The 21,278-nt window shown below is 43.8% G+C and overlaps 1 protein-coding gene across 1 annotated transcript in view; it reads left to right on the top strand.

Annotated features, from left to right (window-relative positions):
* Window positions 1-21,278, top strand: part of LOC134552207 (unconventional myosin-X-like) — an 89,957-nt gene that overhangs the window by 33,034 nt on the left and 35,645 nt on the right. Inside the window, exons 10-21 of the mRNA XM_063400670.1 lie at window positions 147-276; window positions 1,083-1,201; window positions 4,791-4,937; window positions 5,653-5,753; window positions 7,614-7,680; window positions 8,138-8,230; window positions 11,848-11,916; window positions 12,781-12,863; window positions 14,414-14,522; window positions 15,215-15,295; window positions 16,242-16,366; window positions 17,168-17,282. Coding sequence (XP_063256740.1) covers window positions 147-276; window positions 1,083-1,201; window positions 4,791-4,937; window positions 5,653-5,753; window positions 7,614-7,680; window positions 8,138-8,230; window positions 11,848-11,916; window positions 12,781-12,863; window positions 14,414-14,522; window positions 15,215-15,295; window positions 16,242-16,366; window positions 17,168-17,282 — 1,239 coding nt within the window. The remainder of the gene's footprint in view (window positions 1-146; window positions 277-1,082; window positions 1,202-4,790; window positions 4,938-5,652; window positions 5,754-7,613; window positions 7,681-8,137; window positions 8,231-11,847; window positions 11,917-12,780; window positions 12,864-14,413; window positions 14,523-15,214; window positions 15,296-16,241; window positions 16,367-17,167; window positions 17,283-21,278) is intronic.

Genomic DNA, 21,278 nt, shown 5'->3' with positions numbered 1-21,278 from the left:
TAGAGGTGCTGCGCCAAGCTGTTTCATTTGTATTCAGGGGGACTATAATGCTGAGTTTTACGTGTTGCGCACACTGGACCTGGTTCTGGTGGTGCATTGTACTCAGCTGTACATACAACTAACATGAGGTGTTTGGTTTTGCATAGACTGCCATGAAGGTGATGGACTTCAGCACTGAAGAAATCAGAGATATCTTCAAGCTTCTTTCTGGCACACTTCATTTGGGAAATGTTGAATTCATGACAGCTGGTGGGGCCCAGGTTACAACAAAAGCAGGTAAATAGGACCCTAGCAACTTGGTAGGCCATGCAAAACCCCATAAGGCACCCAATAAAACCCTCTCCCTTTTCCTTTCTCCCTCTGTTAGGCCAATCTGTAGTGCCTTCACCAGCAGGTTCCCTGTGGTTTAACCCTACTAAAGCATTGCCACAACACGTGTGGCTCCAGGGTACCAGTGGGATTTAGCTGGTCTGTGGCCCTGTGATCCATTTGTGCTCCTGGATGTTCTCAGACTGAGTCCACAGCCTCAGAGTTTCTCTTTTGCATTGAAAGAGATGGAAAAAAAAGGATCAGGAAGGAGTTTGAGATAAAAGTGACCTGTTAGAGACTTTCCCCCATCTTCATTTGAAGCACTTGCTGGTGTGCACTCTGTTGCAATTACCTAATCTGAGCTGGTCTGTAGAGTGAGTCCCAAAACAGACAGGAGCAATAAATATGTATTAGAAGTGCTTTAAGTCCTAGTTTAATTGCCTCTCTTCTTAACATCCAAGTTTAGTAATCCCATGCTCAGACTACAGTATTGTGCTTTTACATAAACATATCTTCTCATGCAGTGTTTAGCTGGTGCTGAGTTTTGCACAGGGTTTTGCTGTTCTGTTGTCAGCAGGAAGGCTGACTGACATGAGTATCTGGCTGTGGTCCATAATGGCTGTGTGAGCCTACAGCTTTGGGTATGCCCAAGAGAATCAAGTAAGGGGGGTTGTTTTGTGCTGGGGTTTAGTCACCTGCCTTGTAGAACTCCCTGGGATTTCCCTATGAGTGATGGGGATCCATGAGGTGAAAAAAGTGTGTCTTCCTTTTAGTGCTGAATGTTGCCAGTGACCTCCTGGGCTTAGACGCCTTTCAGCTTTCTGAAGTACTGACACAGAGGTCCATGATTCTGCGTGGGGAAGAGATCAGCTCCCCTCTCACTGTGGAGCAGGTAAGTGTCCTAGTGTATGCTTCCACTTCTGGCACTTCTGCTTTCCAGGCTCTGAGTCTTCCTCCTGTGTCACCCATTCCAGCCCAGGGCCTCCTGTTTCCTCAGGTATTTTGCCCTTATTGGTAGCTCAGGTCCCAGTGTTGATGCTGCTTTTCAGGCTCTGCAGGGGAGTTCATTTGCAAATGCCAGTGCACAATAGTAGTTCTAAGTCACCTTCACTCACCAGGAACTGGTCATACTAGTGTCATGCAGAAGGTGCATCAGATGCTTTGTGGTAAGCATGTGTGCATGCTTTAACCTGCAGAACTCCCAGGTTACGCTGTGCTTACTGGAAAGTAAAAGCTGGCACACAGTTCCCACAAAGCATCCTCAGATGCTGGGCTGTTACCCTGCAGCAGCTTCTTTCTGGATCCATACAACCACAAAGGAGGCCCAAATAAACTGATATGTAGCTCTTGTGGTGTTGCTGATCACTTGAGGGCACTCTTGGTGTTTTAGGTCCATGCACAGATAATTGTAGAAAATCCTCTGCATTAATAAAATGCAAGACCCTGGAAGGCAAAGAGTGCTATTACTAGGATGGAAAAGGCATCATGTTATAGCAAAAGGAACATCTGTAATGGAAATCATGCGCTGGCACAGACTGCAGAGGGTTATCAATCCAACGCCTGCATTGGCAGAGAAGCCAGAGTTACAAGACTCTCTCTGATGGATGTCTGTCTAACTTTCCTTCAGATTTCCCATGGAAGGAATTTCACAGCATCTTTAAGTATCCTGCTTTAGCTGCAGTGGAGTCTGGAGTTGAAAAGATTTTCCTCATATTTAGATTACCTTTGACATCCCAGCTGTCCACCTTACAAGCTTTGGCTTCTGTGAAGTTTTTCATGTGGTGTTCTCTTTTCTAAGCTAAACAATCCAGTTCCTTCAGTGCTTTCTTGTAAGTAATTTTCTAAATCTCTTTGTCTTCTGTCTCTGTTTTCCCACATCTTTTAAGAAGTGGAGTGCCCCTAACAGGACACTGTATTCAAGCTGAAATCTCAGCAGTGCTCATTATAGTAGAGTAGTTGCTCTTTTCTTGCTGTGAACACTTATGCTAATACGTCACAAACTAAGCTTTGGCTTTAAGAAATGGTCTCCTTTTTTTTTTTTTTTTTTTTTTTTGCATACTCTGTGACCTTTCTTTGCAGTGAAATTGTGTGAAAATTATTTTTCAGCCTGTAGTCTGTGGTATATATTCTCAGTATCCAGTACCAGTTTTCTTCTCAGCTGTATGTCCTCAATAAGCCACATCTTCCTCTAGCAGTGCATAAGGTTGAATAACAGATAATACCAGAGGCACTTCATGCAGTCCACAGCAATGGTATTCAGTTGTAGGATTTACAGAGTGTCCCTGAACAGAACTTTTCCTCATGGTATAGCTGTTCCTGATGTGTTTGTGTACTGGACCCCACACTTCCTGCTTGCAGCCCAATGAAGTACCGAGGCCACAAGAAAATTGGGATAGCAAGTGGATGCTGCCATTTAGCTGTCTTCACTAGGTGAGCCTGTTGCACTCAACACTGGCCCAGTAGGGACTGTTCCTGCCTAAGGCCTGAGTGCTGCACCCACCTATTAGAATTGCTGGGGATTTCTCATTATGTAATGGGCTCATTACCCATCTGAGCTTTGACATTTCAGTGGGCTGAGTGGATGAACTGACCTAAAGGCAGACAAAGCTGGGAGCATGAAAGGCGCCTTTGAGAATCTCATTTGAGCCATACTGTGGGGAAAGTGTCTTTGCTTACAGCTGGATGGGGAGGTCTTGTTCCTGGAAAATGTGTCCAGCTTACTGTGTAGCCAGAGAGACTACAGAGGCATGGCCTTGAGGGCATTGTTTGTCCCAACCAATAAGGCAGATCATCTGATGGAGAGAAGAAATATCCAGAAAAGGCACGTGTGCCCATGCTTTGAAATGTTCTCTTCTGTGGAGAAGGGAGGTTGTTCCGTGGCAACTTAGAGCTGCTGAAGATGAAATAGTACCTAGGAAGAGAAAGGAGAAAACCAGTGTGGATGGGTGAGAAGGAGGATCTGGCAGCCTGGGTCTCAGGAGTTCGTGAAACACTGGAAGGGATCACAAACAGTTGGCCTGTGCTGTTAGCAAAGAGTTCATGTTATATAGGGCTGTAAAACTGAAGGAGACGAGGGTGCATTTAGAAGATCTGTCATTGCTGGTCTGGCCTACTGAGGGAATTGCCCTGCTGGTGTCACAGGTGAGACAGGGGAAGCAAACTGTAATCTATTTACTGTGGTTTATTTAGGAAATGACAAGATAACAGCTTTCACCCTACTTGATTATTTCATGTACTAGCTTGCTCTTCCCTCAGCGTTACATTCTCTGGAATTCTCTAGATGTCAACTTCTTTTCCCAGTTGGGAGTTTGCAGCTTGTCCAGGAGGGCTGGGCAAAAGCCTTTCTGGGTTTATATTGTGCATTTGCAGTTATCAGTCTCAGGTACTACCAGCCAAGGTCCTTGGGCATGCCCTGACATTTGTCTCCATGTCTCCAGTCTCCAAGATCTTTCCCTACTTCCAGCATCTTTCTTCCAGTCATGATCTTTGCCATCTTCTCTCCTGGCTCCTTTTTCTGTCCTCTGAGATCATGTCTTCTTGTTAGGGACCCTTATTTTTGGCCTTCTCTTCTTTCCAGAACCCTAAACTCTGGTTTCCCATTCTAAATCCGTGTATGTGCAGAAGGACAGCACATGATCAGACTCACAATTTGTGGTTCTGTCTCTTTATTAGCTGGAGGATTTAATGTGTGCCACTTTTGTTTGTTCAAGTGTTATCAAAATAAACAACCAGCCCATTCCTTGTGCAGCTATCAAATAGCAGGCTTTTGCTTGAGATACCAAAAGTTTGATTTTGAATGTTCACCCACACGCTTACATACACCCAATTATCTACTGCCCGTTAGTAATCACAATTTAAGGGTTTTTTTTCACATATGACACTTGCTTATATCTGCATAGGATGTGGGGTCAACTGCAGGAAAGTTTCAACCCATGAACTCTGGGGCATGTGTCCTGGCTGTTGGCCAGACTAACTGGATTCCAGTAGGATAATGCTGTTTGCAGGAACGTTTTGGAAAGGGAATTTTTGAGGGTAACTTGGCGACAGAATATTCTATTAAATCCTGCCCTACCAGTTTTTTGAAAACTGAGCAGATACCCATTTGACAGCTCTACTAGGAGTACTGAACCGAGACACCTTGCCTGTCACGGCAAATGTTGGCTCAGGTGATACAAATTACTGCTGTGGGCTTAGTTGTGAGGTATTTTGCCACCTTCCCTGTTCCAGAACTTGTTCCAAAAAAATGTCACTTATTTGTTACTTCCTTCACCCTCTCAAGTGCAGTTACTCCAAAATTATGGCTTGTCTGTGTGTGGCCTGGCTATTTGAAAACTTGTTGCAAATAAATACTGCACTGTGCACAGCCAGTACAGAGAGTGAGAAACCTGAAGAGTGGAGGAACCTGAAGTCCCATAGAGATTTGTGTGGCCCTTGTGCCTTCTGTTCTCTTTGTGACTCATTTTTTCTCTCTGTATTTACAGGCAGCTGACTCCAGGGACTCCCTCTCTATGGCACTCTATTCCCAGTGTTTTTCATGGCTCATTAGCAAGATTAATACCAAGATCAAAGGCAAGGAAAACTTTAAGTCTGTGGGCATCCTGGATATCTTTGGCTTCGAGAACTTTCAGGTCAGGATTTTGTTTTTTGTGGGGTGAGTTGGTTTTGGAGATGTTGATGCATATTGGAAGAAGCTGTGGTGGGTTTGCATCCTGGTAAGGATAGCATAGGGCATTCTGGAATCTCTACCCTGCCACTTTCCCCCAAATGCAGAAAGATATATTTAGCTGCCCATTTCTGCCAACCATACTCATACAGGCCAATATTCAAGGTCTGGTTTGTGATAGAGACCCTAAGCAGATCTCCTGTGATAGATAATACTGAATTCTTGATTTGTATGTGAACTAAATATCCAAATCCTACATGTACATTGTTTGTTTACATCTGTTTTGCATTGTGTGGAGAATCCTGCATGTATTGCTTCTAACTACAGCTGATGTGGGATGTATGTTGAACAGTCATAGAGTGACTGCTCAGATAGTTCACAGAAGAGAAAGCCCAGTGACCTAACAGTTAGGGAATTTATTTCTTTCTTCCAAGAACAGAAACATAATTGTCTTTAGCATGATTTACTATGAATTAGGTTTACTGAATTAACCTTGCATGGGCTGCAAAAGAGGTCCATCCCAGTGGACCTCTCCATACTGTCCTCATATCACCTGACACCACTATGTTCTCTGGCTTTACTCCAGGCCTGGAGTAAAGGCACCTTCCCTGTTGCTTGTATAGATTCTTTCAGAGCTCAGGAACAAGAATGTAAAATTTTATAATTGTTTCTTCTTGCAGGTGAATCGTTTTGAGCAGTTTAACATTAACTATGCAAATGAGAAACTCCAGGAATATTTCAACAAACACATCTTCTCCTTGGAGCAGCTGGAGTACAACAGGTGACAAACAGTGGGAGTGGGACACTGCTGCTTTCATGGGTGGTGGGAGGGAGGACATCATTCCTCCTGTGCTGCTCAGTGCAGGAGAGACAGCTGGGCCTTAGTACAACCCTGACGTGGATGTGTCTTGTTAAGCACTGTCCATGTGCTTTGCCAGCGTAAGTCACTTGTCTCCAGGAAAAAACATTCTCCATTATAGTGTCTAGAAACTGCAGATTTCCTTCTGTCTCTCAGCTGAATGGAAAGTTCCTGGGCTTTAACCCATTAGAGTACATGGTCACTGGGTGTATTACTGATTTTGGTAATGATTTACCTATGGCAGTGGTGGTGTAATGCGGATGGAATCTTGGTGTGCAAAAAGTAAATTCCCTAAAGATAGACAATTGGAGATATTTGACAGCTCTTTCTGTCCTGGAGATTCCTGTACTATGAAAAGGACACTTTTCCTCAGCAAGATGTACATCAGGCTATTTCCTGAGCTGGGGGCCTGCTGGACAGCTTTTTCCTCTTCTGTGGGCTTCACATTGGATTGTATTTTGTGAAGTACCTGTGATGTTCTAGAGCAGTTCTGCTTCTAGAGAAAGCTGCTAGACAAATACTTCAGTTGTTGCTCTGAAACAGAAGCCTTTATGTTTGTGAATGAAGGAATTGAATAGGGTCAGTGAGGGCAAATGAGAGCAGCCTTGTAAAGGGAGACAGTTCAATAGGCAATTCATTAAATTCTAAAGATTACAAAATTGCAAGGCTATTTATGCGCTCTCTTCTCAGGCCAGTTCCACCATTGCAGGAATCTTGTATTAAAAATGGTACCATCATGACAAGTTATTCTTTCCTGATGGTTGTATAGAAGTTTTAAGTTCTGTGGCTGAATTTTGGAAAGAATGAGAGGATTTTTTAATTGACTACATATCAGATTATTCTAAGGCAATGTACTTAAAGCTCATCTTTCACCGTATAAGCTCTGCTTTCTCAGCCTTGGTAAGTAGATTCATGCATCCTGATGCTTTGAACCTTAAAGTATGAAGCCTTGGCTGAAGCATTCGGAGGCAACAGCTCCACTACCTTCAAACTGTTAGTCTCCACCTGAAAGGTGTCTGTGTCAAAATGTCAGTAAGGAGCTTCACATGTAGCCTCTAGTCTGCCTTGTATACTTAAGAGTTATCCTAGGCTACTCTGAATTCTGAAAACAGACACATCCTGTATTATGGGAGTATGAGAAGATGTTAAGGGGGAAAACACATTCAGCAGATTTACAGGATGTCATGGGTGATTTTCAAAGCACATTATTGCACTACTGTACCTACATCAGCTCCTCTTCTGAAAGGTGCAGAACCACCTTGTAGGCTTCCTGCATGTCAGGCCAAAGCTTATCTGTGTCATAATCTTCAAAACTCTCCCTGAAAATTCTCTCCAGTCTCTTTCTCCTGGTGAATCTGTGAACTGTGGTTCAGTCTCCTGTCAGATGTCCTTCAGGCCTGCTTTCCAGATTGGTGGGTCAGCAGCTGACTCGAAGCTGTGGAGCAAACTGTCCATCATCACCACTGTGTGGGCTGCTGCTCATCACTGCAGAAAGACCACAGTCCTAAAGTTCATGTGAAATTTGCTCAATGACTAACAAAAGCATCAGTCTAAGTCACTGGTATGGATAAGAAAGGCTGTCTCTTATCTCCATCTCCTTGTGTTAGCAGTGCATTTTGTCCCCTATTCTTTTTCCTCAGCCATGGCAAAGCCTAATTCCTGCAAATCACCTTGAGCCCTGGGACAGCTACCAGGCTCAGTTACCTATAGGCTATAGTCCTATACCCCAGGACTTTGGATCTTCAGTTTCCCAACCTTTTTCTGTTTATTCTTGACCATCAGGGAAGGGATAAACTGGGAAGCCATTGACTGGATGGATAATGCAGAGTGCCTGGACCTTATTGAGAAGGTAAGCAGTTACCTGGGACAGTTTCTAGGGATCAGTGGGCACTGCTGATTGTCTTGAGATCTTCCCTGGCATTTCCTGGTTTTAAAAGCAGATAGTTGCTCATATCCTCTTCCCATAGTGACCTGGTAAAAGTATAAGCTGTTCTACCCATAGTCCTGGCTCAAGAAAGGAGATCTTGGCTTATTGTTGAGAGTAAGCTTAGGAAGGGTGTCCTAGTTTTAGACAGGGATTAGCATTCAAGTAAAACCTTAATGTGATTTTTTTATAAATAATCTCCACTTATGTTCTGCTTGCTGAATGCACTAACTGTCCAGAATTCTGCTTTCAGATTGAGTTTTGCTGGGTATAACTCAAGGGTTATTGCTCAGTGGTCTGTTCAGATCTCCAGTTCTTGGCTTGGTGCTGTGTAGTTAAAGCTTTTGCTGACTGTAAAAGCCTGTCTCTTGTTTTGCTGTAGAAACTAGGTCTGCTGGCTTTGGTGAATGAAGAGAGTCGATTCCCCAAAGGCACAGACAACACCCTTCTGGAAAAACTTCACAGCCAGCATATGGTAAGTAAGAAAATAACCTGGCAGGCAAATGATCAGTATGTTAGCCCCATCAGCATTTCAGAACCTAAAGTGAAGGTTTTGTTGATGTAAAATATGTGCTTTGTGCAGGAAATTGAAAATGCTTTAGGCCTGAACCTGCGAGTGCTTAATAAAGCTGCATTGAACAACAGTAATATGTAAAGCAACCTGAGAATGGTCTCCTGTGCACATAGAGAAGAGGGAGTGTGCATTCCACAGGCTGTGGGCAGAGGAGGTTTGAATTTGCAGCATGGGATGGAGTCAGGTTCTGCTGGTCTGCGACGGGACACGAGGCAGCACCCCAGGCACAGGATGTGGCTGCACAGTGTGTGTGGGTTTCTCCTGCCAGCTGACTCACAGCAGTCTGCTCCAGAGCATGTCAAATCTGTCTCCTGGGGCTGGGGACGGCTTTTGCCTCATGACTTTTAATGAAAGCTCTCTTATTGTTCCTAATTAATTAAATTCTTTCATCCTCTTTCTTGTATTCTGGACACAGTAGTGGAACGGCTTTTTCAGGCAGGTCAGAAAGCTATCCTGGGGACACAGAAACCCCGCTGAGATCACTGTAGCAGTCCCTTACCATGTCTCTGGTACAGCCAACATTTTGTTCTAAATAGTAAATAGACTGAAAACAAAGCGAATTAAAGCCTGTAGCATGGATTTACAGAATAATTCACTACTTTAGTAAGATCATTGTAAGCAAATATGTTTTCTAGTCTTCTAATTCAGGTTTCATCAAAGCCTGAAAACATACAAATCTGTATCCTTTATCTGATTTTTTTAATTGGCATAGATACAGATATTATCATATTTCATATTTGCATTGTAACTCCTCTAGTAATACTCATGACTTAAAATTAGAAGCAATAGCAATGATTTTTGGTTGGCTACTTAGAACTTTGAGGAACTATTTGCTTTCTTTAGACTTAAATCAAGGCCTTCAGTTTTGTCAGCTGTGGCTTTGCCTTGTCTTAGAGGTCAAGAAATGTGAGAATGCCTGATTTACCTTCTTTTTTTTTTTTAATTGTTGTTGGTATTTCTTAATATAGAACTAATGAATATTTTTAATGTATCACTTGTTATGAATTTTCTTTCTCAACTGTCCCAAACTCTTCAGTTTGTCTCCAAATGGAGACGTTTCAAAGCTCCTCTTTCTTTCTGCTGTTTGTTTCTGAATTTATCTACATATTTTTTCTCTATTCTTTTCTGAGATAAATAATCAGACCAGAATGCAGTTCCCTTGGTAAGAAGGTACCTGTGGTTTATTGTACAGCAGCATGAGACTGCCAGTATTATTTTGCATTCCTTTATGCCCCACTACATTTTGGTTGCTATTTTTGGTGATTTCTGTGCATTGAGTAGCCTTTTCATTAAGCTGTTCATAGTGTCACCTCTGTCTGCTTTGAGGCAATAGCAGGTAACGTGGAACCCTAGGAAGCTCGCAAGGGATGGAAGAGGCTGAGTTATAAGTGCAGGGAGGAGCAGTGGAGAGTGCTCTAGGATTTGCATTTGCTGAAGGCAAAAGCATTTTTTTATACCAGTTAAGGTCTCTAGTGCTGGCTGGAAGAGCATTGGAAGACATCCAGCCAGCATTGCTGGGAAGCCTGACGAGAACAAGCCCTCTTCTCTGTATTTTCTGTGGAATGCTGTAGTCTTAAGGAGGAAAAAGCACAAAGCTGGGATTTAAGAGAATATGACCTCAAACAATTGGAGAGAGGAGCAATAGGGAAGATAGCAGAACCAACCAAAAGTGTTGTAAGCATGGATGAAATATAAGGGCTGAGTAGAGAGGGGGAGGAGAACAGGATGCCAATCCACATGAGAGATCCAGTAGCAGTCATGTTTGGAGTGGAAGACAGGGAAGTTTGTGGTTGGAAAAACATGATGATTTGGGGGGGAAGGGAAGAGCAATGAAATGGAATTAATGTGAAAAGAAACACAGGAAAAAATTTTCACTGGCACTAACAAAATATCAGCATCAGAAGCTGTCCACCTGCTAAATACTGCTAAAAGATCTTGAAGATGAAAGAGCTGAATTACAAACAGCATCGTGCAATATGTAACTTAAAATTTCCTTAGTACTTTTGTCTGAGAAGATTTGGAATTATGTTAATTTTTACAAAGTATTGTAGGAAAGTACAGGGCTGTGGTTCTGATTTCACAATTGTGTAAGTTCACAGAATGTAAATGGTCAGTTACCTCAGTGACAGGAGGCCTGTAAGGCACTGTCTCCTACAAGCACTGAGGTTTTCTGCTGACTCACAGGGCAAGGCTGGTCTGAGAGGGGCCTCATGAGACTGACTGTGTTGTAAAATGAAAAGCAGTGTAGAAAAATATAAAATGCTCTGCCTGAAGGAAAACAGTCCCAGCTTCACCTTTGAAATGATGGCCCCTGAACTGACTGCTGCTCTTCAGGAGTGAGATCCAGACAGAGGCTGTGATGGAGCTCCATAGAAATACCAGCTCAGGGATCAGCAGTAATAAAAAGCCCCCAGAGAAGTGGTAAAAGCTCCCAGGAAACTAACAGTAAAAGTAGAAACATTGTTATGGCATTGCACAGTCTGTAGATCACCTTCGCTTTGAGCCATGTACACCATGAGGCCCCTCCACTCAAGGAGGGCTTCTGTCAGAACTGGTAAACAGCAGGTGGGACAGCCTCAGTGCTTCAGAAAGCTGCATGGAAGGGACCTGCAGTTTGGGGGCAGGATGGCTGGGGTGGGTGTGATGGCTTTAAAAATCACACATGGTAGAAGATTCATGCCACTAATGGAAGCCAGCCTTAAATCCAAGCAGCTCGAGTTCCCTATGTAGTTGGTTGAGAGCTCCAGATGCAAGAGTCTGCATGGGTTCACTTGTGGAATGAGCAAGTATTTCAAAAAGAAATCCATTTGAGGTTACTAGTTAGGCAGGCCTCAAAGAATAATTGGAGTTTGAGGGAATAGGATGAAAGTATGATTTACTCACTTGGTTTGTACTCTGCCCTGCATAGTCAGTGCTAGAGGCAGAATACTTAGCTGGATAGAGTGTTGGTCTAGAGCAGCATGGCTGCTCTTAAATAGTTAAAATGGTTTTCACAGAACAGAGAAAGGAGGGGGAGAATGAGAGAGGAAAAAGAGAAAGGAAAACTGAATATTGAATGTAGGGGAAGAGAGTGCAAGGAAAGATAAAATATAGAGGAAGACAGGAAATTGGTATGTTATTTCCTCTGATGAAGAAAAGGTGTGGAGGTGTTATGCAAAGCTGCCATCTTCCCTGCATCCTGATCCTGTGTCCTGCACCACATGGTTTGTGTGGAGCTCAGTCTCCTCAGGTGTCAGACACACAAGAATTAACATTTCATCCATGGCATGCCTCCGCAGCCTTGATTCTGCAAGCCCTTGCTCACATGAGAAATGCCTTGAAGGGCTGGATATTTCCATCTTAAATTTGAGTAACATATTTGTAATGTAGCTGCAGAGAGCTGCAGCAGATGTGGTCGGGCTCTGCAAGAGCAAAGGTCCTTGCCCATCCCAGCCTTGTCATAGTCATGGCAGAGTTCCTGACTGACTATTTATTCTTACACCAGCATTATAAGACAACTCCTTTTTCTTTCATTTCAGAGCAACCCCTACTATGTAAAGCCTCGGGTGACAGACCATCAGTTTGGCATAAGGCATTATGCAGGAGAGGTAGGTGTTCATGATGTGTTTGTGAAATATTTGGTATATTCTGGACTTGAGGTCCTCAGTTCTAGATTCTAGAAATGAAGAATGTCTCTGAGCTGAGTGTCTCCACACAGTTAATGTCCCACACCAGGGCACAATGAGTATGATGGGCTTAAAATTGTGTGTCACTCTCCAGTACTCTATTCTCCAACTTGGATGTTTGAGTTTCTCAGGTAAACTTTTGGTTGGGGCCTAAACTCCTTACTTCTGTTACTCATGTTGTCTTTTCTTGGACATTCACAAACGAACAAAACTCAAAGGAAAAGTCACAAGGAAAATTTGACTTTTGAGGAGGAGAGGAAAGAGTAAATACCTATTGCAGAAAGGAAAATGTTCCCAAGCCTTCAAGGTTAAATGTTGCTCTTTGTTGTGAAGAGATATGAAGCAGATGAAGGTGTGTCAAGGGAGGACATTGCACATTAAAGAAGGGCTAACCTCCTCCCAGAATAATCTGCTGAGCACTTGTTGTTGGGCAGTTGGGGCACTGGGTGGCCATTCTCTTCACTCTCCTGAAGTGAATAGAGTACCTCACACCTTGCAGAGGATTTCTCCAGAGACCCTCTTCTGCCAGAAATCTTGGCAGCTGTTTTACTTGGCTCTTGTTTTTGAGGTTGTGGTTTTTTGTGTATTTTAACTGATGGCTAAAAGCCACTTTCTTGCCAGTGACTGCAGAACTCTGTAGCTCTTTGACCCCAGAAATTCAGATCTTGGCACATGCCTGCAGTGTTACTGTGTGGCTCTGCTGGAGGCCTTGTACATGGGCATGTAAATATGGAAGGACTAAGTGATCTATAGGGCACTACTCCAGTGGCTGTGTCTGTGTTGCAGGTGCTGTATGATGTGAGAGGCTTTCTGGAGAAGAACAGGGACACCTTTCGTGACGACATTTTAAACATGCTGAAGGACAGCAGGTATGCTTGTCAGGAGGCTACATCTGTTGGGCAGAACCAAGCCACTTTCATGTAATAAACCAGACCAAGGAAAGCACTTGCTTTTGCCAGAGCATCAGGCATCATTCTTAATCATTCTTCTCTTTGTGCTGAAGTGTCCTGATAGAGGAAAGGAGAGCTGGGGAAGTCAGATGAAGCACAGATTTAATCAGAACTTATGTTGTCCCAGTTTTAAAAAGAATTTTAACAGCATGACAGACGTCCCTCCAGGCAATTTGGTTTTTTCTCTGTTTTCCCTTTGCCTTTGTCTTTCCCGTTCCCCCTTTCCTTTGCCTTCTTCCTCTTACCTCCCTTTTACCAACAATGGCAAAATTTCCCTGAATGAGTCAATGCTCTTTGCCATGCTGTCAGTTGCCAGCCTTTGTACAGAGGCTGCTTGTTTTCCAGCCTGCTTGTTAGTGGAAATCATCTGTCCTTATCCTGAGCCAGACTGAGCTGTTGCTGTGGGACTGGGCATGGACTCTAATGTTAAATCCCAGCAATGCAACATGACCTTAGAGAAATGAACTGATTCTGATCTTGAGCAAGGTCTGGGAAACAGAAGTGGGATCTAGTAGGAGGGAGGCATTTAAACAGCACATCCTAAAAGTCTTTGAGAAGCAACTTTACCGTGTGCCTCTTACCACAGTCTATGCACTGCCTTTGGGCTCCAGCCTGATGAGATTGTTTCAGAACTGCATCTTCTCTAAAGCTGCTGCAGTGTGTGCACTGAGAGGCTTTGAAACAACCTGAGGGAGCTGAGACTACGAGCTGCTCATAGTTGTCTTACTTGGAGAGTGGCATCTGAGGAACATTTTACATGAGGCTTGAGGCCAGAATTGTGGTTGTTATTGTCCAGCATAATAGAAGGACTTAGGCTTTTTCAACATGCCAGAAGGCAAGTTTGGCCAGAAGCAGGCATAACAACAAACTGGCACAAGCAGCTCTGAAGAACTTCGTGCAGCTTTGTAGGAACTAGCACCAATGTCTCAGGAGTGGCAAAATGGTGGAAGATTCCCCAGATCTGACCTACATGGAAGGAAGCTCTAGAACTCCTCTGGACACAGAAGAGCTGGGCTTCCATGGGGGCTAATCATGAGAGCTAGTTTGGGAGGCATGGCAGCACCAGCCCAGCTGGCATACCTTCAAGGTAGTTTAGCCTGGGGGCATATGCTTGCTCAAGGGAGGTGTCCCTTGAGCATTCCCTCCTTGCCTAAGGGAGGTGTCCTAGCCAGTGCAGAATGGAGACTTTTCTTTGTGTAATATCCTGCTTGAAATTGTGAGATGAGGCTTCTGGCTCTGCAGCTGAGTGTGGCATACAGGGCAGCCCACAGGATCTGGGCAGCCACATGGGAAGTATTAATTTCCTCACTGAAGTGCCCAGCTGAACCGCTTTGTGCAGCTGCTCTGACACAGCAGGTATAAAAATGAGGTGTTTCACAATGAGACAGGGCAGGAGCTGACAATAAGAACCATCTTCTCACAGGTGGTAGGTATCTTGAATCTTCTTTAATTCTTTTCTTCTCCCTCAGGCTGGACTTCATCTATGACCTTTTTGAAAGAGTCTGCAGTCGTTGCACTGAAGAGACACTGAAGATGGGCACCCAGAGGCGCAGACCGACTGTCAGTTCCCAGTTCAGGGTATGATGTTTCCAAGAGAGCAGCAGGCTTCTGGGGAAGAGCAGATGGGTAAAGCAAGGCCTGCAGCCAAGAGGAGTCATTCATCCTTGTTTTGTGTCCAGCACTGAAATGTGCAGGAATGTTGCAGTGCTAAAAAAAGACAGTGCCACGGCCCCAAGGATTTCTGTCTGGTATAATATGTAAGATGATAAGACTGAGCAGGGTGGCAGAGGAAAAGAGTACTTTGCTAAGTATATGAAGTTCTTGAGGTTCTTTGAGCTTTCATATTGGTTTGGTATTTCAGCTAAGTTTATGTGTCCTTTTAGGCCACATTTTTACTGGTGTAGTGATAGTTCCAATAAAACCTTTTTAGGAGGACCTTGCAAGTATGAATCTCACACACTTAGATTGTCTGCAGACCTTCTGTTCATTTCACTGTTTTGTTTTCCTGTATTTAAAGTTTGAGAGACTTGTAAAATTAAGTCACAAAAGCTATACAGCTCCAAGAATGAGGATGGCCATATAAACAGCTTTAAGAGCAAACGTTGGGTATGTTTGGACAGGAAAGAATCTCACAGGTTATTGAAATTTTGATAGGCAGAGTCAAAGGACATTGGGGCTGGGAGGGCTGCATGAAGACATTATTGCATCAAATGTAGCCTCTTTCCCTTCTGTAGTGACTGATCCTTTGCGTCTCTCTTGCTGGTCTTTAGGATTCTCTCCATTCCCTGATGGCCACGCTCAGTACTTCCAACCCATTTTTCATCCGCTGCATCAAACCAAATACAGAAAAGGTAAGTCTGTCTCCAGCCATGTGAGTGCATGTGACACAGGCCTGCATGGGCATGCCCTTGCACAAATGCCTAGCAGGTGCCTCAAACTGAGGTTTGAGCAGTTCCTCCCCACCTCGTTTTTCATTCTAGTTATTTTACAGTTGAAAAAAAACACACCCTCCTCCTGGTAATCAGATGGAAAGACTGCATGCTGAATATGAGATTATAGAGCCATTCCCACCTCTTTCAGTGCTTATGAAACCTGGAGTATTAACCAGGCTTGTGCAGAGTCCAGAGCTGTGGCAGAAGAAGCAATCACTCTTGTTTATAGTGCTTGTAGAGAAATCTGTTCTTGAGTGAAGGGCTTGTACAGTAGGCACTGTCTCCTGCAGATCCCTGTCTCTGGCAGGGAGGTGGCAGTGGAGGTGGACACATCATGAGCAAGCCACAGTGCTTGGGGACAGGCTGGCTCTCACTTGTACTCTGAGCTGTGGCAGGAGGGCATGCTGCTATCTAGATTGGGTGGGGAGCTCTGAACTGGGGATCCTTTTCTTTGCATGTTTTGAAACCATGAATGATACGGCAGAGGACAGGCTGCTTAGGGGATTTATGCCAGAAAAGAATTCTGTAGTTTGTCTCCAGTTTAACCGAAAAGAGAGACTGCAAAGAGAACTGAGTCAGGGTTCTGCACTGTATGTGTTAAGACATTGTATCTTTGCTTTCCTGCCATATCCCAACTGTGAGTGCAGTCTGCAAACTGTTGGTTTTGGTTTTTTCTTTCCCTGAACCAGCCCAATTCCCTTTTGTCCCTTATTCTGCACTATGCAGTGTTGTGAGGTTGCTTTCCTCTTGACCCAGACATCCCCCTTTTTACCTGGCGTCTCCAAATATGCAGGGTTGGCTTTCTACGGATGCACAGCCTGTGACTGCCTCGTTTATTTGGTTTTGATTCTGGATTGTTCTTTAGGCACCAAACCTCTTTAACCCAGATGTGGTGCTGAATCAGCTGCGGTACTCAGGGATGTTGGAGACGGTGAAAGTTCGCAGAGCAGGGTTCCCTGTACGCCGCCTTTTCCAGGACTTCCTCAGCAGGTAATGGCTGTCACTGCACTGTGTGCTGGAACAGCCCCAAAGTACAGGATTCTATATGACTGTTCCCTCTGTAACTGCTTCTTCTGGTATGGATCATCTGTGGGATGTTTTTCTAACCATGGCCATATCATAGGCTGATCTGGGAGGCCTTTAGGAGACCTGCCTTTAGGCTAAAAGTCAGAATGGAAAAATAGCCAGATGGTCTTTGGTCTTTTTTTCTGTCTTTTTTTTTTTTTCTTGGTAGCTTTGCCACAGATTTACTAGTGTGACGCTGTGAAATCCAGCTGATCATAATATGTAAAAGGAAAATACCATGCTTAAAACCTTTAGGCAACTGAAGAAAATTCTAATGGGCAGTATAGTTGATGATTAATATTGGAAGGAGTGATTATTTCTTTTAATGAGCTACATCAAAAGGATTTTTTGAAGTTTAAGGCTAGAAGGGACACTGAACATTGCTTCCTTTGTCTCTTGGAGCACTAAATGCCACCCCTATACTGAACAAAATAACTTGTGTCTGATGAAAGCACATGCTTCAAAAAGACAGTTGCTCTTTACTGAAAAATTCTGTTGAGTTTGTATTCTTTTAGTGGGATTGCAACAATAATTGCCAGTGTGGTAGGAACAGATAAAGATTGGGGGATGGAAATTTCCAAATTGGAAGGCAAACATGAAGAAGGAAGGTCCCAGAGGAAGAAGGACTAATGGGAGGAGGATAATTAAAGTTAAAAGATTGGGAAGAGTGAGGGAGGGGGCAGGTACTGTCATCTGTAATGTGATGAGATTCTGTTTTGTTCTCAGGTACAAGATGCTTGTGAAGGGGCCAAGCCTCTCAGACAACAGCAAAGCTGTATGTGCAGGTTTTCTTCAGACCTATGACAGCAGCAGGAAAGAATGGCAGCTGGGTAAAACCAAGGTACTTCATCAGTGTGGGGAAGGGTATGGCTTCGCTCCAGCTGCGAGGGGACGTGATTGCATCTGGTCACATTGCAAGGCACTGCAGTCACGATCCTTTCAATGCACTGGCCTGTGCCACTGACCTGCAGCATCTCAAATATTTCATACAGGTTTTTTGGATTTTATCTAAACTCCTAATTGACCAAGCCAGATTGATTTTGTGTCTGATCAATTTAAAGATCCAAGGGGAACAGGCACGGGTCTCGTTTTGTGTAATTGTAATGTATGCCATTAACTCTTGCCTCTTGGGCCAGGTATTTCACTCTGCTTGACTAACTGAAATCCGTGCCTGAGGCAGTGAACTGAATCTTGGTATATATCTAAGCTGTGAATAGCTGCATCACCAGATGTGTGACAGCTTTCTGTTGGGGAAGCTCAGATGATGCTTTTGCAGCCAGCCCAGATGCTAGCATACATTTTCTATGAAGAGGTATCCAAATGCTTCTGCCCACTTGCATAATTCAGATCTTGCTTCTGTTTTGGTGAATGTTTAACACTTCTCTCTTGACTGGAATAGTCTGGATTTTCATGCAGAAATAGATGTGAGCAGTTTGAGGTATATTGCTATAGAAATCTGGGAGTGTGAAGCTGTCTCTATCACAACTTTCCACATACTCCAGTAAATTCATCAAAGAATATTCCAAGATGGATGATGTCCAATAGAGACAGCATTTCTCAACAGTGGGTATGCAGTCCATATCCAGAGAAGATCGTAGTACACCAGAGCAACTTCTTGCGTTTTTTTTGCTCTTAAGCCTTCAGAAAAGTACTTCAGAATATTTCCAGTGCCACAGTGGAACCAGAAGTTATCCGAGTGAACATGCAGATTTAATTTGTTCAGGAGATCAGATAATGACATTTATTGCTTTGAGCAATTATTTTTCAATAAGTGGATAGACTATAATAATTATTAGAGTAAGATCTCTCTCTCCTCTTCCTAGAGGGCTGATGGTAGTCCAGTTGGTAGTCTAGGCTATGAGCTCTGTGTGGCAATCAAGGAAGCCACTGGCTGTGGGAAGGACATGTATTGATCTGGAGTTTGTTTGTTTGTTTTCCCATGCTTCCACTGATGTTCCAGAAAGATTTTTTCACTTAGCTCTGTGATTAAAGTATTCCCCATCTTTGATTTTGGAATCTGGAGTCTCCTCACTGGTGCCTGCAAACCAGGAACCATTTTGGTAATTCCTGTCCCTGGATAATCAACATTGCTTGCTGCCAGTCTCCCAGCATTTTAGAGTAAAACCTATGTGGAGAGTATGTGTGTTGCAGAGCTATCTGGAAAGCTTTAGAGAATGGTGTTTAGAGCTGGTAAACTCTGAGTTTGAACTTTCTTCCTAGCATGATGAGAGATGGAAGATTGCTGTGCTACAGCAAGGGCAGCAGGATGGAGGACCAAACTCACATGCACATACTCACCTTGTGGAGTACAAAAGGTTATAAGCTATACAGCTGGAGTCCAGAGCCTAAAGCAGACTAACAGCAAGCAGGAAATCCAGGCTGCTTTTGAGCCCCTGGAAGCTATAGGTCCCTTTTCTCTTCAGTCCCCATTGTGCATCGTGAAGGACTGAGTCCATCTGGCTATTTTCACTCACTCCTTGACCTGCACAAAGTATTTGGAAAAAACCCAATATGGGTGGCAATTGTGGCAAAGAAAATGTGTTTGTGTTTTGTCAAAATTCTGGGTGTACTCTAGTGTATTTATTTTTTACTGACTGTGTCCTGTAAACTAAAACTTGACTGCCAAGAACTCTATGCAGCTTATTGGTAAACTGCAATCTCTCTGCTTGGGCACTGATTGCTGTGAGTCTGAATATTGTGGAAAGAAATAAATTATTAAGAGAGGCAGTCTTTGTGTTCTTTATGCCTGAGAAGGAAAATTCTTCCAACTGGAGTTGGGAAGCAGTTAAGCCATCTTGTTTAGTTGTTGAAGTTACTTTCTATTTGACATGGTTTGTATTAGAGATGTGTGTCCTGGTAGAGAGGAGCAGCTCTATTTATTGAAAGAATGGATCAGTCTAAGGCTGTCCTGGCATGTCCCACACTTGCTGCCATGCTGGATAGCTGGCCAGCCCCGGGTTGCCCCAAGGTGCTTTCATTCCAAGGTGTATTTCCCTGCCATGCCATTCTTCAGATGAATTGCTTGGCATTCTTTCCCGGCAAAGCCATTTCATTCCTCCCTTGGAGACCACTTTGAAACTCAGCTTTGTGACAGTGCCTCCAGAAAGCCTGTCCCTAGGAAAGCAGATGCCCAGGTGAGGCCTTGCAGAGCACTGGTGCTTCCTTGTAGCACCTTCCCTGCTGTCTGGGTCCAGGTGTTGTGCCTTAGATTACAGACTGCTTTGTCTGCATTCATGTTTCAGCTGGTGCTAGATGCTGGCCTGGAATACTTGGGTTGATGGAGAAAAGAGCCTTCATTTTTCCAGAGTCTTTCAGGTAAAGGTGAAGTGAAACTACCAGCCAAGGGGAACAGAGCATAGGCTATTGTCCTGAAAAGGGAGATCCCCTGCATGGCCTTACTGCCACTTTTGCTGCTGCAGGTGCAGCTCTGGATACTCAGGTTGGCACACCCAGAACTAATCTTGGCTAAGTCAGGAACAGCTACTGAAAAAGGTGTGGCAAGCCCATGGGGATGTAACCTAGGAAGAAGTATAAGGGGTGGGTGAAGAGCAAGGCTTATAGAAGGGGGAATACTTCCTGCAAAATGAATGGAAGGATAATTATATCCCTAGCAATTGTTTTAAGGAGGAAGGAAAAGACTCTGTGAATTAGTGCAGGGGATTGTGAAGCTTGGGAAAGGAAACAGAGGAGGAAGGGCAGGATGATCTTTGTGTTTTTCATTAAGAATAGAGCAGCTGCTGTGCTGGCAATTGTCAAATTAATGTTTATAAGAGGTATTAATGTATGCAATGCAGGTTTTATCTGGTGGTATGGCAGAGTTGAGTGCTTGGATGCAAACAAGCAGTGTGATGATGAAAGATTGTTATAAGGTGCCTTTGCCTTCACTGGGGTTGTGCTGGGATGGAGCAGCAGCTTCCATGACCCCTTTCTTCAGTGTACCTGGGCCTTCTGCCACACTTGTCCATACCCACAACACAGATTTCCTACAGTGGTTTAACACAGTAACCTTTGCTATCTGAAGGCATTAATTGCCACATTTCAACCTGCTGGTTTGCAGGGCCTGTTTGAGGGAGGAGGTTGCTGTACAGTGTTTGGCATCCAGGTCACAGTGACCTACTTCCTGCTTTCCCAGTGTTGTCCCCAAGAATCATATGATCCCCCTTATGTACACATGGGCGCCCAAGCAGTTCCATTTGTGTCTGCTGGTCTCTGGGAAACCTTAACATGTTCACTGTCACACTGATGGTGCATGCAGGTTCTGAGGTTGTGTGAAGAGCACCGTGGTGATGCACTGTGCTTTAAAACCTGGCCAGTATCTAGCATGAGCACAATAGGATAGATATAACCTTGCATGTCTTGTTCAATCATTCTTTCCTCAGATGAAAACGATCTCATGTTTTCAGAAAATTACTATGAATAATGAAAAAGAAACAGCCACTTTCCAGTTTATTTCTGCAAGGCATCAAAAATACTTCTGGACTTGAAATGCATGTTATTCTTCCTTGTCATCTAGTGGAGTCTAAAAAGCCTCCAAACCTTCAAAATGCCAACAGTTTATAACGAGATATTGTTATGTTTTTTTGAGATTAACCCCTCACTCAAGCATATATAGATCCTATAATCCTGTAGAATTAGGGTTGGTTCTCATGGAACTCTGCATGCTCTGAAGTTTTCCCCCCCTTTCCCTCCCTTAACTGGCCAGGCTCAGCAAAGACTGTGGAAATCCTGATGGCCTGAGTATTTTTGCAATTTGATGAAGATAATGGACCGAGACAGTGTTTTGCTGTTTGCATTCTTGAAATGGGTGACTGCTGCTTGGTTCTGGAATGTAATGGAA

Source organism: Prinia subflava, chromosome 6, assembly GCF_021018805.1.
Source record: "Prinia subflava isolate CZ2003 ecotype Zambia chromosome 6, Cam_Psub_1.2, whole genome shotgun sequence".
NCBI lineage: Eukaryota > Metazoa > Chordata > Aves > Passeriformes > Cisticolidae > Prinia > Prinia subflava.
Note: the sequence above shows the minus strand (reverse complement) of the source record. Positions and strands in the feature narration are given on the sequence as shown.